Source organism: Ricinus communis, chromosome 1, assembly GCF_019578655.1.
Source record: "Ricinus communis isolate WT05 ecotype wild-type chromosome 1, ASM1957865v1, whole genome shotgun sequence".
Taxonomy (NCBI): Eukaryota; Viridiplantae; Streptophyta; class Magnoliopsida; order Malpighiales; family Euphorbiaceae; genus Ricinus; species Ricinus communis.
Window position 1 is genome coordinate 11,201,285 of NC_063256.1, and position 21,489 is coordinate 11,222,773.

The window sequence follows — 21,489 nt, forward strand, 5'->3', positions numbered from 1 at the left end:
AAAGTGTTTAATATACTATATAATCACTGTAAGAAGTAGAAATATATTATAATAATAATAGTAAAGAATGTCAAAAAGAATAATTTTACAAATTAAATTAAATAAATAAATAAATAATTGATGATTTAATGATTAATTAATATAAACAATTAAAAAAATTAAAATTAATTCAGGTAACCGAACCGTCAGCAATATATGAATAAAAATCGTCATCCGATGTTGTAATAGGAATGCGATGTGTGGGCCTGCCTGGTAAAATGTGCTTGTGATGGTCAGACATGGATGGCTATTGATTGGATCCGCCTTTGGAAAATTCTCTAATGCACTTATTTTATTATATTATTGGCTCCACACTTTTTGTCTTTTTTATTGTCTACATCGCAGTTTATTTTATCTTTTTTCGAATTTTAACTTTGCAGTTTTAATTTTTTTTTTTTATATATAATGTGAGGTAAAATCCAACATAAGAGTTAAAGAAAAAGCTTAATCCAGTTTAAATTTATATATAAAGTCTTTTAATTATATAATAATTCTAACTAACAAAACGATTTGTCATTCTTAAAAATAGTATATCAATAATTATTTAAATTTAAATTTCATTTTTTGATTATTATGTTTATTAATTTTAAAATTATATAGTATTATTATTTTAACTATTATATTTTAGTTTTTATAAAAAGTAATTCCATAATAAACTTTATATAACATATATAATTGTAATTTTATTTAAATTGTTTAGACTGTGAAGTGTTTTTATTGTAAGCTCTGTGTTATGTTAATTGGAGGTAAAGCTCATCGTACCGTACGATTGGAATCCTTAAAAGCAGGAGTAAACTTTGATTGATGTCTTTAGATTTGGTAACAACGTTTTCATTTTTAGGTCACTCTTTCATGTTTCACAAAGATCGAAGTGTAGGAATTATTGTCCCACACTCTTCTAATTCATTATAAAATACTATATTCCTTTTTTTTTTCTTTTTATCTTATGTCAAATTATTTAATTTATTTATTTTATTTTTTCCACTACAAAAATTGTTTTCTATATTGTAATTCAAATCCCAATTAAAATGTGATTAGTTAAAAAAGATAAATAAAAATCTTTAATCCGTTGTTCTATCTTCTAGATGTCCTCTAAGGAATTGAGATATTACCACACCTTATTTTATTAAAACCAAATTTAAAATTTAAAGCTTAGTTTAGCCATAATAAAGTCAAGTCAACAATCAACAATAGTTTAATCTTATATTTTATTATATGAAACCTTTTATTTTACTTTTTTTTTATTGTTATATTATTGTTTTCAAAATTCTTATTTTTTTAACTCTTCTAAAAAATCATAAATGTATTTAAAATAGTCAGTATTAAAAGTGAAATAGTTTATAAAATATTTTTACTTAAAATAAAAAAATAACCACTTTATTCTAATTAAAATACATCAATTTATAGAGTGAATTAAAGACTTTAAAAAATATTATTTCGTATTATTATTATAAAATAAAAAATATATTTATAATAAAAGCTTCTAAAAGGATAATATAAGATCTATGCATAGATAATTATTTCATATAAGTAAATAAAATATTTAAAAAATAAACGAAAAAATTATATATTTTATCAGGAAAATATAGAAAATATTATAATTAGTAATAGTGATAAGATCTACGGGTCTAATAATTTATTATTATTATTATTATTATTGTGTTTCATATGAAATTAAAGTTTTCTAGTTGGGCTTTAATATAAATAGGGGGTGGACTTGGACATGGCCATTCCCTTTTCGGCTTGTGTAAGATGTGAAGTTGTAATAGACGTGCAACAGTGCCGATGGTAAGACCAGTACAAGTCAAACATTTGAAGGTGGAAAAATAATTCGATTTGCTGAAAATCCTTGACTACGGGTTAGCAAAATCTCAAAAAAGAGTAAATATTGAATTAAACTGATTTTTCTTTAGTTAGATTTAGTTTGATTAACTTAATTTAGTTTTTTTTCTGCTAAAATATATTTTTATCCAGAACCCAGTTCACGAAACGACATCGTTCAGTGAGAGGTTCTTTTGTCTTTCTACAGTACAAAATATTAATCCTAAATTATCACTTCTCTCTCAAAAAGAAATGTCATCTTCATTTTTTTTTCCCTAACTTCTGCTTCCATGATTTTTCTTTTCTACCCAATCTCTAATTCTGTGCCTGTCGTTTTTCTTTTTTTTTTTCCTATTAACAAACCACTTAATAATTTTATTATTAAGAGCAATAAACTATATAACAATTATTTATTATTCTAGTGTAAACTAAGGACATATTCTTATTATAATAAGCAATTTTCATTCAAAGAAGTACTCTTATTATAATAACATTTCCCATTCTGCAATATACACTAATATATTTTATTTTTTTGACAAATAGTGGACATATTCTAGAGGTATTTTGAAAGAAAGGAAATTTGAATGTACAAAGTTTTGTGACGCAATGGCGATTAAATGAACAAGTCAATTTTGAGGCTAGGAATCTTTTCGTAATGGTGGGCCTAATCAAGCCCGACTCTTGTTTGTCATAGCCCATTATTTGTTGGGATACTGCTGGGATCGAGATGAGTAAAAAGAAGGAAAAAAAAAAAAAGTAAATAATCAGTTTGCCTCCTTGAATTTGTACTGTTTTCAAAAAAGGACCTAAGATTTATATTTAATGGGCAATTAACCCCGGATTTAACTAAGATTAATGCCTGTGTATCAAACGTCGCTGAAGAGCATGAGTTAAGATTTGACTAATTATATGTTTTTTTTTTTAATATAATAGGTCCTATTTCCCATTTCTTCCTCTCTCCATCTATTGTTTCTTCTTAGGAAAAACCATATATATAATCATTACCTTCACTCAAACCAAACCATCTCGTTAGTCAAAGCATCGCAGTGCCAAATTAAACTATCACAAACCTTTTCAAGCATATATCTGCATCCCTCAGTCCGACTATTTAAACTTAAGATTTTGTTTAAGTGGTTTATAATTAAAATATATAATTTTTAAATATAATTTTTATTTGGATGAAATTTAAAAAGATAATGTTTTCAAAATTTAGATTTAATTATATATGTATTATATTATTGATAACTCGGTAAAAAATATGAGGTATAACAAAATCTTCGAGATCTTTAAAGATTAATTCGATTTTCAGAATATCTATAACGATGGTTAGAAAGCATCAAATGAGATTGTCTGACCTTGTTCGACCACTTATTCAAATGATAAAGTTATATCTACTTAGAATAGTGTGTAGTAGTTCTTTATAAAGAGACTAAAGGTTTCATTATCTTAAAAGAAATATTATTTTATAGATATAAGACGTTTTAATCATATTAGGATTATTGTTTTTTGCTATCAATAGAATGTTAAAGTCGGGTCGGATTCTTCAAGTAGACTTTGATCATAACACGGTCTCTAAGGTTCCTAACTATAGTTAGATGTAAATTTAGTCAACCATCTTTTTCGAATATGATAGATCGGTATATTATATTTAATTATTAATTATATATTTAAATTTAAAATCTTTTAGACGGATTCTACTATTAATATATTGAGTAATAAGTCCAACTTTTTTTTCAAACAATTGTAGTGGTCGAGAGGAACGTCGAATGGTAAACTTTGCTAATAAGCTAATGAGACCTTTTAATATTATTTAAATATTAATATAAATGAGAGATAATATTATGTATGATCCAAAATCCAATAAAACTAATTCCACATTCTATATTATCAACTAGAATCATCCTATTGTTATAACTGGTAACTAACACTGCTTCGCATTTTTCCTGAACTGGGCGAATTTGTTTTAAAGTTTAATTTTATTAATGATATTTCAGTTTAATTCCTTTTTTTTTTTTTTATATCAGAACTGTGAGTTTATTAGAATAAAGTATAAACAATTGCTTTATGTTTAGGCTTTTTTATTTTCACTTAAGAGTTTATGATTTTTTATTTGTCATTTTGGATTTTATAATTTTATTGTCTTTTCAGTTTAATACATTTTCAATTAATACTGTTAAAATTGTAAAATTTTAATAACAAATTATTTATTAAATAATCTAGTATATATTATTTTAGAAAAAGTAATTTGTTATATAAAAGACTATATTAAATACCTTATTAATAAAACCAATATTTACTTTCTAAATTTATAAAAAATAAGAGGAAAAGTTTCTAAAATAAATTTGAAATACTTTTAAGAATATCTTATTGGTCAGTTCGATGATAAATCACTTAATAAATATTTTATTATTTAAAATAAATATTTATTAATATCATAACATAAAAGAAATTATAACAATATTAATGGAAAAGTATTAAAAATGAAAACACCCTGAAACGATCAGAAAAAAATTGCATACCCTCAAGTGAAGAAGTACTTTTAACTGCTGCATGGTATTATTTTTTTCACATTATGAACGTTACGTGCGTGATTGTGTTGTGTGGATAAAGCGCGTGAAAGTGAAAAAGTTAGAAATCTTAGAAACCAACCTTGTAATTTTCCCGCCAAATACGCCGCCACTGCCCAACTGAAATAAATTTCCATGGTAAACAGACACGTGGAAGCCACTCTCCAACAGCTTTTTCCTTGCAGCACTCGCGCTTCGCCACGTCAGATCCTTCCTCTCCCCCAGCTATAGCGGCCACCATCACCTGGCACTTCTCTCGTACGACAACAATTCTTTCACGTGCCTAAAATTTCATCTTAAATTACTAAAATACCCTTACATCGACCCATCCACTTGTCAATATCATAGCTAAAAGAAGTTTCTTATTTATTTAATTTCAAACACAGGTGCTTGTGGACAATCACTTGCCAAATTCCTATATAGAATCCTGAAATGGCATTGCCTGCACACCACCCAATCAGTAACCCATAATTTCAGGTGCAAATGCAAATTATTTGCCTTATAAACAAGGCCTCCCCTCCCAATCCCATCTCCTACTAATGCTATTTCTGCCATTTTTTCACCCCCTTTAGAGCTTAACCTAAAACAATGAGCCCTTCCCCTTCCTTCCATGATCACCATGCAAAACCTAATAATAACACCACCAGTATGCTATGCCCTCCTCCCTTGAAAGTGAGCAAGGACTCCCACACGATCAAGAAATCCTCCTCCTCCACATTATCATCACCGCCGTCCTCGTCTTGCTCCTTCTCCTCCTCCGCCTCCTCATTAGCCGTTGCAGGCCCTGCCAAGCCGCCCCAGCAGCGTCATCCCGTGATCATCTATACACATTCGCCGAAAATAATACACACGCATCCTAGGGATTTTATGGCGTTGGTGCAAAAGCTGACCGGCCTATCGCATTCGAGCCTTGATCAGGCGCCTCGAGCAAAACAAAAAGAGGGTAAACTATCGTCAGAGGATGAAAATAATAAGAGCAGGATGAAGATCGTGGGAAACGATGATAATGAATCATCTTCGGTGATTACAGAGGAGAACAATTGTGGGAATAATAGTAGTATAGGGGATGGACAAGTCAATTCATGTTTCGTGCCTCCAATTTTTGAGCCACCAAATCCTTACATCACTAACATTCCGGTTTTTACACCAAATTCAGCTGATTTTTTATGTGCAAATCAGCCTTTTTATAATAACTATACAGATTCTTTATTTTTTAGCACACCTAATAATATGATGATGAGGACCTCCATTTCATCTTCTCCATCAACCTTGGAGGGGATTAATGAGTTCCGCGAATACTAGATATTTTCTTTTTTCTTTTTTTTTTACATTTTTCATTTCATTGTTATGTTTTAGAAGATTTTTCTTTTGATAGATTCTTTTAAATTATTTTTTCTAGTTTGGTTTTGATGCCAACAATTAATAAAAAGTTCATATAGAATTCTTCTTTTTTTTTTCCTCTTTTGTTTTGAATATTTCTTTTTCTTTTTCCTCAAGAATAAATTACAAATCATCTATGTTTATTAGTTCTTATCTATGTCTTGTTACAGGAGAATATATGGAAATTAAAAAATTACCCTTTTAACATAGTTTTCTTATAAATGTTTTTACTTAATTAATTGAGAATATGTTCTTGATTGCAGTTCTGGGTCATGGCCTAACATCTGTAGTTTTTTCTTTTGAAAAAAATTGTTGGAACTGAGAAATTAGTTAATCGGTTAAACAAGAGATTTATGCCCTTATTTAGTCATTGAAAACCTTTTTTTCAAATTTCATCATATAATTAAGATTTAATATTTTATAGTGTAGAGATAAGGGATAAAGATGAATTGAATTACAAAATATAATTAGTTGTATAACAGCTATTTTACTGTTACTCTTAATTTAATTTAATTATCTTTTTTTTTTTTTTTCAAAAAAAGAAGCTCAAATCAATATATGCTTCTAGCTGCTTTTAGCTGTCTTTACATGTAAGAAGATTGGCACAGTGGCCGGAAACGACTGTAATTCATTTGAAAATCTAACTTTTGAATTCATATTCCCCTGTCAAATGTTTTTCTTTTTGTTTGAAAAAGAAGATACAATTAGGGCAGCAAATAATTTAGATTCATGGCTTTGACTTTTGAAGTAATAAGTGCAGATAAGCTAATCGGGCCAGGACATACCCTATATTATTCAAATATCTGTACATCCAAAATCATATAATGGATGGCGACTCTTTTTTCCTTTAAAAAAAAAAAGGATTTTAGATTTTGAAATTTCTTACATCGTATTCATCCCCAACAAAGAGCACAAAAAAATAGCATTACAACTGTGTTTACACCCTTATACTCGATTCTTAAACGAGGACCACTTTTGTTGTCCTGCAAAATGGAAATCATATACTTAACAGAATTTCTTTTTTTAATCATATCGGTGTGACATTATTATTAGCAAGCTGTTAACAGGGTTCCTCGGTGAGTTAAAGCATCAGGAGAAATCGTCACAGAACCCCTTTATCACAGGCACAAATTTCAGGGCCACCTTTTGTAGTTTCTGCTGCTCTTTTTTTTTTTCTTTTTTTTTTTTTTTCTTTTTGTTCTTTGAAATACTTGAAGAGAAGCTTCATAGATTTGTCGATTAGTTAAAAAGATAATTAAGATCAAAGATGTATGATGAGTTCTTGTCTGTTGAAGCTCACATATGCTTCACCTTCCCAATTACTAAAAGAAGTCCAGAATTGGCATAGACCGCCATTCCAGCTTCATCAAACCTCTTAGCAACGTTAATTCCAGGAACTGACTTGCACCATATACATTAGATATTTCATAATCAAACCAAGCATTTACATAGATGCCACAAGGATTCATCAAAACTGTTGACGTTTTGTTCAGAGCCAACAGATGATTTTCATTTTCAAATTATTACTTCCTGTTTAAATTTACACTCAGCCTGGAGCACACAACTGTATATGTACATGTATATTCTAATGCAAAATTACAGCCTCACTTTTTCTTTTTGTCTTCCTTCTCTCTTTCAAGAACCACAGGAGCAGCAGGTATGCTAAACCACCACTCTCTCAGGCGCCTTAACCATCTTTCACTGCTTGCTTTTCTTGGAGGTGAATACCTTGTAAACGCCTCCAAAAAGGTTAACAGAACTATGTACTTGCTAGGTATGAAAACTAGGATCAAAGCCATGCACAGAAGAGCTACTGCAAATTTTTCGCTTGCCTGGTCATTACATAGATGCCGAACAAGAATTGATACTTGCTGGAGTAAACTTGAATTATAAATGAAGATAGCACATGCTTTTGATGAGCGTATGGAAGAAAGAAAAACGGAATAGAATGGCAAAACATATAAGTCTGCAAGGGAAAGAGAGAAACCTGAGGGAAACAGGACAGCAACAGGGCTCGAAACTTGAGGAGGACAACATTTCCATCCTGGACGACCTGTTCTGCTTGAGAAATTGCATTTTGAACAGCCAAAAGCTGCTCCATTGTATTCATTGGTGGAGGTGCTGGTACTTTAAGTTCGTCCACAGGCTGGCCTTGGTTACATAATCTTGTGACCACCATAAACATGGCAACAAAGATGAGCGCCATTCCAAAGGCATAAGCCAACCATCCCCTAAGATTAACACAATGTAAGTCATTATGAATGAAACCTACCAGTATGATGCGGGCGGAAAAGAATAAGGAATACCGATTTTTGTTTCTGTAACCGTCTCCATTCTTAATGTTCGGTGTTACAATGCATAATTTTTGCACATACTAGAAATGAAAAAAAAAAGGATTAATGTTTCCCATACTCTCATGGGACATCAATGTACAAACAAGATGAAAGTGCATTCCATTCTGATGTAAGCAATAGAGAAGCTATAATGAAGACAATGAAGATTGAGATATCTAATGTGTTATCTCTACAGCCAGAATAGCTAACATTCTTAGAAGGGTACATCAACAAAGAAAATTATCACATTTCTGAAAGTCGATTTAGTGGATGTCTAGTTTTGAAAATCTATATACACACACACACACACACAAGAAAAATTTGCAGTAACTAGAAAAAGAAATCTAGCATCGCAAACACATTCGAATTTCAGAAAAAACAAAAATAAGAAATGAGCAACATGCCCTTTTAGCTGTGTTCCATTCACAAATGAATATAACACTCCTGCGACGGGTGGGCTGGTAAATGCAGTCTTGATTTTAAGGCAAGCCAAGCACTGTGCTTGGGGGAGGTGAGTAGCAGCAGTTCATCCAGGAACAGGCAAGATGACATCAGTTAGCATTGCCTTGGCAAATGTGGCGGCTAAGGCACCAAGTTAGGTGCTTGAGTTGCTTGTCTCATTCACTCGACACTGGTCTAGTTTTTGATCTTGTGACTAAAATTCACTTCTAAGCATGCACTTACGCGGTCCACCAATCTTTTGACGCATATGATAAAATGAGGCCCAGTGAAAGTCTTGGTTACTTAAAAATACTGATGAAATGATGATGCTTAGTGAAAGTCTTGGTTACTTGTTCTGATGTAAAATCTTTTGACAATATCGGCTAAACATGCAAAAGATCTAAAGCACCAACTCATAAATCCTTTAATATTGTGAGAAAGTACTTTGGCATGCTAATAATGCTACAAATCAAGACAAATACAAGGCAGTACGGGAGTATTAATGCCATCTCCATTCTAATTGTAATCAGTTTGTGAACTTGTTTCAACAAAGTAGAGACAGACAGACAGGCAATTACCATAATAAGATTCCACAGGAGAACACGGATCGGAACAAATCCTCCCCCCCACCCAACTCCACTCTTGCATATTGTCATTCCTACCACAGCATGCATGTTTTCACTCATATCAGAAATTATATATACAAACATGTGGAACATAAGTTATGGAAATCCCAAAATCAAGTAATACCATCTCTCATCCACCCATCATCCATTCTTAATTGGAAAAGCCACTAGCACTAGATAGAGTAAAATAGCTTAAGAAGTTTTGATCCCGTTGACTGGGCAAAAGGAAAGCAGAAAACTGACAAGATAAATCACACCAACGCCTATATGCAGAATGTTATTTATTTACAGCTTAACAGCAGATTTTCAATACCGTTTTTAAATTTACGGTATTATTCAAATAACTTAATTTGTTAGATCATGAAACTCGCCCAAGAAAACTTTTTGATTTGTGTCCTTATATTGGTAACTAATAATGTAAAAATTTATTCATCTTACCTCCAAATAACATAAGTGAAAATCAAACAGAAAACCAAAGACTTCACTGGATCATCCCAAGATGCCATGGCAAGCAGCCACTTCCCAACTTCCACAACAGGATGAAGTAACTCCTGCAAATGCATGAAAATTTTAAACATATTATAAGGAAGTCATATAGTGGAAGGTGGGGGAATGGTTAGGTGAGAAAACAGCAGAAAAGAGAATGCAAAATAGCCCAATTGATGATGCAATTAGAATAGTATCATCTGATAAGCAACTGTAATACAAATTTCTGAGACATAAACCCAAACACACGCATAAACCAGATTGAGAGATAATTGACCACTGCCTATTATTACTGTCAAGAAAGAACCAAAAAAACAAGCAGTATTTCACTCTTCAAATCAACCAAATATTTCATCTTCAGTTAAATTCACTTCGAATTATAATACTGACAAGGAGCAATCAAGGAATGGAGGAATGAGTATTTTCACCAAGCAAGGTGGCAAAACACAAGTATAAGTCGATCAATAGTAATATTAGTATCACCTTCATAACTGCCACATTGGTGTCAATACCATCTACTTTAACTTCATTAACTGTTTCCTGAGCTAGAACCACCTTTTTGTAGTTATTTCTAGATTCCTTAACTGCTCTTTCTAATGAACTCATTTCTCCCACAGCTATCTCACCCACAGCAAGCCGGGCTTCATTTGAATTGCTTGAACTTGATCCAAACACAAACCCTAGATTGGAAATCATGGCAAAGGCTGAGATTGAGTACATTCCACCTCCAGCCTTATAATTGTTCATGCGTTCTAGTTCTCTTATGCTAGACATGCTTGCAACTGTTTCTAGTATCAAGTCTCCACCAGGAAGTTGATCACAAAGATTAAACATGAGAAGATTTTCATAATGAGCAAAATTTACACTAATTTCCTGAATGGCTTGTAGTCGCAAAATTCCAAGTACAGCCTTTGAAAGTGCTTCATCCTGTTCAACTCCAGTTAGCTGAAACTTATTTATGAATCTGTGAACGTATAGAATTTCCTGAATAATTGACAGCCAGTAATCACGACGACTATGCCCTTTAAACTCGGGAAACTCTATGACAACTGGTTCTGATCTGCAGGAGGAACACGTAATATCTAAGTTTTCAGAAAAACCTTTTGGTTAACGAGAATGAGCAGCATCTAGAATTTAACATGAAAAAGAAAATGAAACAATATTTTTCAATCAGGAGAAAAATATATGAATCATGCCTTACAAGGAAATAGATTTATATGATACAGCCTTGTCAAAAAGTCGTGTACCCCATGGTCCAGTTAACTCAGGTTTAACAACTTGTTTTAGATCCTCTGACAAATCATATACTTTTGGCTTGTCATAAGATACAACACGGAGAGCTTCAAAGTATAATGCATGATCTGTAAGAATAAGCCGACCTGTACACACAGCAGTGTTAAATGAATTAGACAAAAATCGCTCTATATACATGTACTTTTCAGAAAGAGAATGCAAGAAAAGGAAAGATTAACAATTTATAAGCAATATTCTACAATATAACTTATATGAAAATGGATATCACATTACTTGCATCTTTTTACAAAGAGAGGCATGTGCAGTGATGATTGAATCAACACTTTCATTCAAGGAACCAACCTGGCCATGCAGATATTCCTACATGTTCAAGAACTGGTTGGGAGGTGACGGTTCCATCCACTTCTATAATTTTTTCTCCTCTTGGAAATCGAACTGCAGAAAGAAGTGATGAATCCGATTGCGTCTTCATCTTTTTTATTGCCCTGTAGAGAAGACAACATCAAAAAACAAAGTCTGGATTTTGTGCTCGCGAATTGTAACATTATGAAAATCGAAAAAAAAAATGAAAAAGATATTTTTTTTCCTGCTAAATGGAAGTGTTCCTACAGATCCCCTAAACTTGATAAGGAGAAGCATGAATGAGGAAACACACTGTATGACATAATGAATACAAAATTATAAAACTAGATGGTAGTTTCATAATGCAATATCCTTCGTCTTAAAGTTCATCTTGATCAGCTTTCAAAGTACATGGGATAATTTCTTCATTTAAAAAAAAAAAAAAATAAGCCATCCCCAGTAGGCCAGTACATGAAACTCCCTGCTTGGCAAAGATCAGGGGAGGGCATCCCCACATTCATGGGACATGTAGAAAAAATTAATAACTGTGCAACTTAGATTAAAGAGTTTAAGACTCAATCCTGATCTAGAAATGAATCAATAGCCTCCAACTCTCTAGGGTTAGAATTGAATCATGGAACTCAAAAGACTAATGATACCTGAATCTCTGATGGAATAACTGGTTGGATTCTCCAAATACAACGCATTATGATCATTCATCTAACTCAAGATGATCTTGTAACTACAAGCACTTTAACTCCTAACAACTACTTCTACAAGATAAGTACAAAAGATGTACTAATTCACATAATCTTACATAAATCATACATCAAAACCACAAAACAAGACAAGTAAGATGATTAAACTAATATGAGAAATTACAAAACGTATTTTTGCCTATTTCTAGCAATCTATAAGTTGCAAATACACCTAATTTGGAAGGATAAAATTTAATGTAGGCTGCATTATGCATTGTGGGAATATTTCCAATTAGATTTTTTCTGCCTTAATATGGGTTACCAGATGTATGGCAGTGTGAAAAAAGAATTGCAAAAGATAATGCAGAGATTCTGAGAATAAAAAATGACAGACATTGGCTAAAAGTAAACCCACCCTGATCAGAAATTGACAAGGTATTGAGATGTTGAAAAAAACCAAAGTCAAAACTTATACAGTGAGGATGCAGTTACATTGAGTAAGTGTGAGGTGAAGCTAGGAGAACCATTATTAGGAACCTGACATTTATATTAAATACGATTATAGTTTCTGCCTTCAGATACAAAGTCAATATCACTGGATATTATCCATTTTCCTAATTCGCTGGATTTTCCTGCTTCTGCATCTTCTAATCCACCATCTTTTCTCCCTCAATTATCATGCATTGATCTGCTAGTTTGTGTATAACAGTGAAAGACCTATGTTTATAGCTATTAATTTACTGCATAATGACATACATGTTCATAGATGAATGGACTGCAAATAGAATAATGAAATAAAAGGCTATAAATACTGATGCAGCCAAATATAAGCTCTAGGATAAGCAAGATGAAATATCAAATATACAAAATGTTTTTGTCTAACTTCAGTTTTGGGTCATTTAAATGCTGTAGCATAGTTTTTTATTTATGCTTGTGAAGTCAATTTGAATGCTAGTTAGGCCTGTTATGTATATGGAGATGTTTGATTTCCGGAACTAACATTACTTGATTAAGAGTTAAGATAGGATGTGCAGAGTAGAAGTATCAAGGGCTTAAATTCTGTCTCTTTTGAGTTCTAAGTAGAAGTTCTAATCCATTTAGCAGTCACATTTTAGGAGTCCAATTCCAATCTATGAAATCTATATATATATATATATATATAAAAATTAGGCCAAGTATTCCCATGAAGCTCCACTAGGCAACATTATACAAACCCATATTATATAGACTTCCAAAAGAAAAATATATGTGGTTTTCATGTAAATTATATAAGAATTTATTATGATATTAAATACTAATTAAACAAAGTGATATTGAGTGCTTGTTAAAAAATAAAATGACAGCTAATTATAAACAAGAAATCGGATAACCAAATTAAATTAGTTACTATATAATATTACTAATTTGCCATGTCCATTATTCTTTTTTTATTTGATTATTTCCTTGATAACTATTAAATTCCAAAATTGTTAAAGAATATGAAAGCCAGAGAAAATACAAATCAAAATATATAATAAAAAAAGACCAGGTAGGCATCTTTTTAGTTAATCAGAATACAATTTTTTAAATTTATTAAAATAATTATTCTTAACTACACATTTCAAAGAGCTCTAAACTGAACCCTACTAGTGTCAGGCTAATTATTTTATCGAATCACATACTTCTCTTTGAAAGAATTCCAGACTATTTGAGACTAACCTGATTTCAAATCAATCAAGCATTTTTCAGGAACTCCAGATCAGAAACAGTCAATAAGAAAATTAGCTCATTTCATTCGATCAATCTACCAAACCAACTCCAAGGTCTAAGAATATGATGATATCTTAAACGGCAAGAGGCATCCAAAAAGCAAGTTAGGATCTAACAATTAAATAAATGTAACAACAAAGGGTATTCCAAAAACAAGTTCTGACATAACAATATCTGATCACCTCTCTAGTCCACTTAGGTACTTGTCATAGGTGGAGAAATGTAGCCGGCCACCAGTTGACATAGTAAGCACCTCAAAAAGATTTTCACTGATAATAACATTGGCAATAATTGGAACTGCTGGAGCTATTCTTGAGAAAGCCTCTAGCCCAACTGTTAAGTCCTCATCTATCTACAAAAAAGATTACAGATATACGAATCCATCGATAGTATGGTGCAGTAAGAGTATCAAAAACAATAATTTAACAACCTATTCAGCATATAGCTGCATGCGAGACCCCAGCATAAGTAGATACACAAACTCACATTAACCAAATGTTGGCTGGCTGCTGCTGGAATCTCCCAAGCTAGCATCATGTCATATGTCAAGCGTCGAAACTTTTTATCAGTTAGATGACCTGTAACTTGAACAGACATAGCCAGTGCTCTGAAGCAGCAGTATTCCAGAAAGTTCCTTGCATACCGGGATGGGTGCTTTACTGAATCAGAGGCCTCCACATTGAAGCTTTCTTGCAGCTCACTCGCAGAAATGCCAAGGATTCTGCATGATTTATTTCCTTTATCCATGAGGAAAAGTTATGTGAAACAAGGAAATGGCATATATTTGGACAGAGAAATCATATTGTATCACAGAAACAGTAATACTCATACAAATAACTAGCTGCAAAGATAGGGAGCATATATGGAACACAAAAGAATGTTGGTAGCACTTACTTTGAGCATCTACGAACAATCATATTAGCTAGTGGAGAGAGCTCCGCTATCCAACTCCTGCTTGCAGATGGTGACCTTCCCATCTCCTCAAATTCTTCGTCAAAGGAACTTCGCTTGCTGAGCAACCATTTAAATGATCCTTCTCTTACTAAACCCTCGAGTATAATTCTAGCTTTACTAGCTGTTGCCATCTTGTTTATTCAAAACCCAAGAGTCAAACTTCACCAACAATAGCCTTCTATTCTATCTCACCAGAATCCTAGGAGGACACTTGCAATGTTCCTTGTTATTCAATGCCCATTACCCAAAACTCAATCACCATTTCCACTCGAAACTCATCAAGAACCCAACAGAGAGTCAGAGACCATATTTCATTAAAATCAAGCAACCAAGTTCTCCAACAACCTGAAAAGCTGAAAACTTCAAATTAATCATAATTCCAATAACTCATTTCAGAAAATATATTAAATCGCAGAACAAAAATCTCAACTTAAACATGATATTCTAGTTCTATCAATTCTCACAAAACAAATATGCTAAAACGTCAGTTAGCAACAACTATAAAGATAACTAATTGACAAAAAATTTGTCTTGAAGTTTACATTCATACCTCAAATTGAATTCAATTTGCAATATTTCAAAAACCCCACCTCAGAATGAGTCCAACAAAGCATTATCCACAGTCGCAAAATTACACAAAACTGACAAAAGCAAATAAGAAAGAACCATCAAGATGCTTCTAAAATAGTTTATATTTAATGCTTTCCTGTCGTTATTGTGGATTTATTCGAAAGAGATTAGGCGAAAAAAAGACAGCTTTTTCACAGATTGAGAATAGATGGGTTTTGCGTGTGATTTTGTTTTGTGTATGTGACGCACAAGATTGAAAACGAAGCGCGATCGAGGAAACTATCTATCTTCACCGAATGGAGATACCTTTACTTTGTGTTAAATTACATCTAAGTCCTTGCAATTTAAGATGATGTTTGCTAAACCTGCAATGACATCCTTTTGTTATAGTTTTCCTCCCAATTAATAATAACAATCGTGAAATAATAATAATTTTATTCAATGTTACAAGAAATTTATTAAATAAAAGATATTTCAGAGTCCTGTATATCAACATGTGTTGAAAACATTGTTTACGCATGATTAAATAAAAAATTATATAAAATATTGAGATATTTAAAAAATTAAATAAAAGAAACATATCAATAGATACAATTATTTCTTAAAAGAAAATTCTAAGAGACGGATCTGGAAAATATTTCTAAATGAGCATAGATAAAGTTCTTTTAGTTTTATTATAAATTTGATGATATTTCATGGTACAATAAAACCTTCTCCAATCATACACTTGAAATTAAATAAAATTAATGACTATGGGGAAGTTATAAGTTAATGGAAATTTAAATATTATTTTTTTAACTTGATACTTAATTTTATTAGTGAAATAATAACAATCAGTAAGATACGCTAATAACTTGTATATTATATGAATAAAAGTGATAACAAAAATCTATAATACAGTAAATAAATCATATTATATGACATATATTTTTAGAAATATATATACAAAATTTACTATATAGAGAAATATTTTCTTAAGACGAGACTTAAAAAAATTTATAACTTATTACAATATAGCGTTTATTTCTATTACAACTGGTATAAATTGGGACCAAGATTTTCTATGATTATGTAAATATTATTTTTATATAAAGTATCACTGTAAAAAAATCTCCACATTTAGAGACAATTATAGTATCTCTTTAAAATCAGTAAAATTTTACATATTATATAAATATTAAATTAATATTTTAGAAGGTCAAATCCTCCCGAACCTCTAATCTTATTATTATATTTTTAAAAATATTAAATACCAATAATAGACTTTGTTATGAAAGTTTTATAAGTATCATAAGAGTTTTCGCTTTTATAAGTTTAAAATATTTTCACAAAGTTCTTCTTATTTGCTAAATTAATGATGCATTTGTAAACAAATCAAATTCTGAAAAAGAACATGTTAAGTTATCATTAAATTCAAATTAGTGAAGGACTTAATTGTAATTTGATACAAGACAATAGCACTACCATTACAATTAGGACTGATTTGGCCCAAACTGAGGGCTACAGGGATTGAAATAAACTCTGCCATGGCCAGGCTACAGAAAAGAGAATGCAAACTTTGCCTTATCTAACCAGGCCAAGTCAGTTTTCCCAGTGATATAATATGATATGATACGGTCCACAATTTGATCATCCTAAGCAAGGCAACCTCTCTTTTTCTCTCCCCTTTTTTCTCTTTTTTTTTTTTTTTTTTTTTTTGCTTTTCTCAATTTGTTTTTGACCTTTTAAGTTACTAGATTTGTTGTTTAAGGTTTCAATACTGGAATTTTAAGGTAGAACAGTCCGAGTAAACATGGTCTGGTACCTAATTATACCTATCCTGTTTATGATAAAAACAGAAAGTGTAAAGACCTTGTCATTTTCTATAATTATACTACATTAAAGAGGATAATTGTATTAGTTATTTTTCACAAATTACTGAACTCTTCTATACTTATGATATTTAAGAAACTTCAATGTAACTGGGTGTTAAATTTTACATTTTTCAATGAAACGACATTGTATTATTTTCATACAACTTAAAATATAAATATAAAAATATAAGTTCGTTTATTGGGCTAGGTTGAATTGAAGGCACAAAAATGTAACCATTTATTAACATTAGCAAGATGGACATTAATCCAATGGTTCAGGGTGAGGCGGATAGTGAGGGATGCATATTTACTCAACCATATCACTCCAAGCAAGTTACGGGTTCTTCAGTAGGAAGAAACTGATTCATGCCCACATGTCTCTTCAAATAGCACCTTCACCCCTTCCTAAAATATAAAAAACAATTACTCCATTATTCTAATATTTTTTGATACTATTTTTATAAGACTTATGATCAAAAGTTATTATTATAAATATCTCGTATATAATAAAAACAAATAACACAATTTAATTATAAATGGACCATGTCAAAGTAATCTTTTTTATATATATTATTTATATATTCTAACTTGTTATTATGATAGATTTAATAAGAATCGTTCGCCCTCGAATAAATTATGACTAATTCAACTTGTTGTAATTTTAGAATGGAAGTATTGAGTGTGTCCAAATAATTTTTTAATTGTGTTATATGCAAAAGTAGACTTTTTAATTCTTTGAAAATATATATTTTTTTCAATTCATTTAATTGCAAAGAGGATTTATTTAAGCTAAAATTACAAGTTGGTTTATTTTGGTGCTACTTTTGCCTTTAGGAATCAAATTGATACTCTGTCCAAATTTGGTTATCTTGTTTCTCCGTTAATATTTGGATTGTGTATCTCCTAACTTGTTGGGGTATGGAGCCAATAGAATTATAGATGAACACCGTGTGATTAAACCGAATGACTAGTCTATTTTATGGGCCCACTAAATTATTGTTTTGTTATTAAAAAGAATATGGGAAATGCCAATATTTTCTTTAAATTTTCTATTAAATTTATATTTATTTTATTGTATCAAAATATTAAAATTATATTTTTAAATTTTTTTAAAATTTACAATTTTTTTAACTTTTTGTTGTTTTTAGATAAAACAATTGAAAACAACAATACCATAAGTTAAAAGGCTATTAAATTTTTTTTATAAAAAATATTACATGATAAAATAATATTTTTTTTTGTTAATTTTGCTATTTTTTAATCTTTTTTATTTAAGATGATGGTTAAACGATTAAAAACGATTAATGAAAATGAGTTAGTTTTAGTTAATTGAATGGTTAACTTTCTCTGATTTTCTTTAAATCTTTTAACTTTTAGAAAATATTCGTTTAATTAAATAAAATATTAGCAATAATAACGCAATAGCCAATACTACTTCTAGTAATAATAATATAACAGAAATTACAACAAAACAATCAATAATGACACTATTTATAGAATATTGAAATATAACTTCTTTTTGATATGTTTAAGATATAAACATTATACTGATTTATAATTTTTCTGTTAAACCCCCAGTGGAACTAATTCGCTATTAGAACCTTCAAATGAAATGATTTTACACTTTTGAAGAAGAAAAAATAAATATTTTTTGTTATTATTATTATTATTAAAGATGGAACTAAATTCTATTACTGGGCCGAGTATTGGACAAGAACCGAGTGCCAATATGGACTAGGCCCAGGGTCCACAGAGAAACAACCCAAATAAGGAAAAAGAAACCCAGAAAGAACATATTCAATTATGCATGCACCTCCAAACTGCAGGAAAAAGTTGTCTCCCTCAAAAGAATCCTTAAATTAAGCAAACATCTCACCATTTCGAACAATTAAAAGAAAATAAAAATTATGTTGAATTTTATTAGTACATGGATTTTGTATTTATAAATCCACCATTAAAGTAAAATAATAAATTATTGTCTATAACCTCGACTTTTTTAGAATAAGTCCGGATCAAATAGTAATATTAGAATTTATGAATTTAGAATAGAATACTAAATTAGAAATTCTAATTGAATTCTAATTTAGCCCAATAAATTAGGTAGTGAGAATTTGTTTTCCTAGAGTGAAAGAAAAAAAGAAAAAGATATTATATGTGCAATTTCCAGAATAGGTGAAGATGAGTGTTTGTGTAATTTAATGATATATTAAAAATTTCCCAAGTTAATACTATTTACCTATAATATATATAAAAGTAAAATATTCTTACTAATTTTATCCTAATTTTATAATTAATTAATTTAATTTTATAATTTTAATAGAATTAATTAGTGATTTATCTAATCCAATTATAATTTCAAATACATTCATAATCCTATAAAAAATTAATAAATTGATAAATTACTCACATTATATATATATATATATATATATATATATAAAAAATAGAGTTCGAATAACTCAATTTAAATTTTTTGTAAAAATTAAAGACAATAAATCAAAAAATATAAAAAATATGATATATTTAATTTTATTTTATTGATATATTATTTTATGTGCATAATGCAAGTGATGAAGAATACTAATACAATTATAATTATATTCTCCATTATAATTATTTTTTATGATTTAATGGAAACTAGTCAGAAACTATTTGCTAACACATCTGAGAACACATTTGACCAAAAAATAAATTAACTGAGATATGTTTTGGGAATGATTAAAGCTACAATTTAATTAAGGGGAACGAAGGAATGGTTATTTTTGGCTTAGGTAATCTATTGTTGACAGGTAAGTGGCAACTCATGTATATATATATATATATTTGCATTAACAACTCGTATATTTTTGGTATTTCTATAGTGGATATGGATGATCTAAATGGTTATCATCCAATTAAATATATTATATATTATATATTATATATTACAATTATATATGACATAATATTATTATGTATTTTATTATAACATATAATTATAATATTAAAAGCCATTGTCTAGTGAGTCACCCTTTGATTTAGGTTGTCTCTTTAAGGAAGCAAGCAAATAAAGCATGTTTAAGAGAGTGATGTAATGGTGTTTAGCAGGGTTTGCAATGAGGTTAATGATGAAATGCATGGACATCAAATGATTTTAGAGTCACTTTTGGTATAGTAGTGCTATTAAAAATGAAAGAAAAAAAGAAAAGAAAGAGAAAAGAAAATATGATCATTGACAAGCTAACAACCTCCTCCACTTCCCCAAAAACAAAACTTGAATGATGAGCCCACTATTCTTGGATCCTTGAACTTGCCCATATTAGTTACTAGTTCCCTCTCCAACTTCACCTAATTATATGACCCCAAATCTGAATTAGGGAATATACACAATATTCACACTACCCATTTAGTTACTATGGGGCCCATTTGAACCCTAATCTTCCTCTTTGTTCATGCATGCTCCAAGAGACAAGCAAAAGACTTTGGTCCAAAAGGGAGTCAAAGATGATAGAAAAATATAAAGGAAGATTTATTTATTTATTTTTTTTTTAATGGGAGAAGAGAAACAAAAGTGGGTTTAAAAGGTTCATAAGCCTCTCTTCTCTCTTATCATATTTGATGTGTTTGGAGAACCCACATTGCCCCATCTTCTTCTGGGCATACCCTGGCCCATTTCACCTGTTCCGTCTTTTGCTTCTCATTTTCTTGTTGGATGCAATGCATCTATCTCACTTCTTGCTCTTCCCTTTCACTAAATGTGCACCCTTTCATTAAAAAAAGATTAAAACAAGAAACAAATAAAATACACTAGAACCCCAAAAACTTCTCCAATCCAATCATTCACTTAGTGAATTGGCAACATCCATAAGATTTTAAGTATCCATCTAATTTGTGGGTTCCATTTATCTTCTTTCTTTGGCCTATGTGGATTTAATAAACTACATGTCATTACATAATTTATTATCTTTTTTTTTTCTTTTTAATATCTACGCGTATTTATTCATGCCAAAATTTTTGTCGACAGATAGGATTTTTCTTCTTTTCCCCACAAGTTGATACCAATAATTTATTTGTTATTTGACCCTACACACAACATGGGTCTTCTATTTGCTAACAAATTTGTATTTCACCATTTGTATGCACTGTGAATTATTGTTGCACATTAGGTTTATGCCCTAATAAAGTGAAGAAGTTTTACTGTTCACTATTCATTGGATATGCGAGGTACATGCATATATATAAGCTGTCTTGGTGATCTTAAAGTTGTTATGGAGTAAGTAAGAAAAAAGAAATACTATTCATTTCTGAATATACCCAAGTGGTTTTCTGATATGGACAACTGCTCCAAACTTTAGTTTCCACATTTTCAAATTTAGTATAAATACTACATTGCTCTT

General features: G+C 30.4%; 2 protein-coding genes across 7 annotated transcripts; one reads left to right on the forward strand and one right to left on the reverse strand.

Annotated features, from left to right (window-relative positions):
* The first annotated feature begins 4,827 nt into the window (after window positions 1–4,827).
* LOC8271828 (VQ motif-containing protein 20) lies at window positions 4,828–5,825 on the forward strand. The gene has a single exon (XM_002532111.4). The coding sequence runs from the start codon at window positions 5,016–5,018 to the stop codon at window positions 5,727–5,729; it is 714 nt and encodes a 237-aa protein (XP_002532157.2). The 5' UTR covers window positions 4,828–5,015; the 3' UTR covers window positions 5,730–5,825.
* A 1,446-nt stretch (window positions 5,826–7,271) lies between these two features.
* On the reverse strand, window positions 7,272–15,548 carry LOC8271829. Of its 6 annotated transcripts, XR_007215389.1 has the most exons (11): window positions 15,241–15,547; window positions 14,631–15,043; window positions 14,223–14,457; window positions 13,919–14,088; window positions 11,290–11,432; window positions 10,895–11,072; window positions 10,177–10,753; window positions 9,646–9,758; window positions 9,160–9,239; window positions 7,795–8,038; window positions 7,334–7,639 (listed from the first exon to the last, which is right to left on the reverse strand). XR_007215389.1 is itself a non-coding variant. In XM_048372496.1 (10 exons), the coding sequence occupies exons 2-10, from the start codon at window positions 14,819–14,821 to the stop codon at window positions 7,412–7,414; spliced, it is 1,698 nt and encodes a 565-aa protein (XP_048228453.1). In that variant the 5' UTR covers window positions 14,822–15,043; window positions 15,241–15,544; the 3' UTR covers window positions 7,272–7,411. The 6 variants fall into 6 exon arrangements, 5 of the variants coding, with proteins under 5 accessions (XP_048228453.1, XP_048228445.1, XP_015582693.1 ...); XM_048372496.1 differs by lacking the exon at window positions 9,160–9,239 and having other exon boundaries at window positions 7,272–7,639; window positions 10,558–10,753; window positions 15,241–15,544; XM_048372488.1 differs by lacking the exon at window positions 9,160–9,239 and having other exon boundaries at window positions 7,272–7,639; window positions 14,631–15,035; window positions 15,241–15,543.
* Between the last annotated feature and the right edge of the window lie 5,941 nt (window positions 15,549–21,489).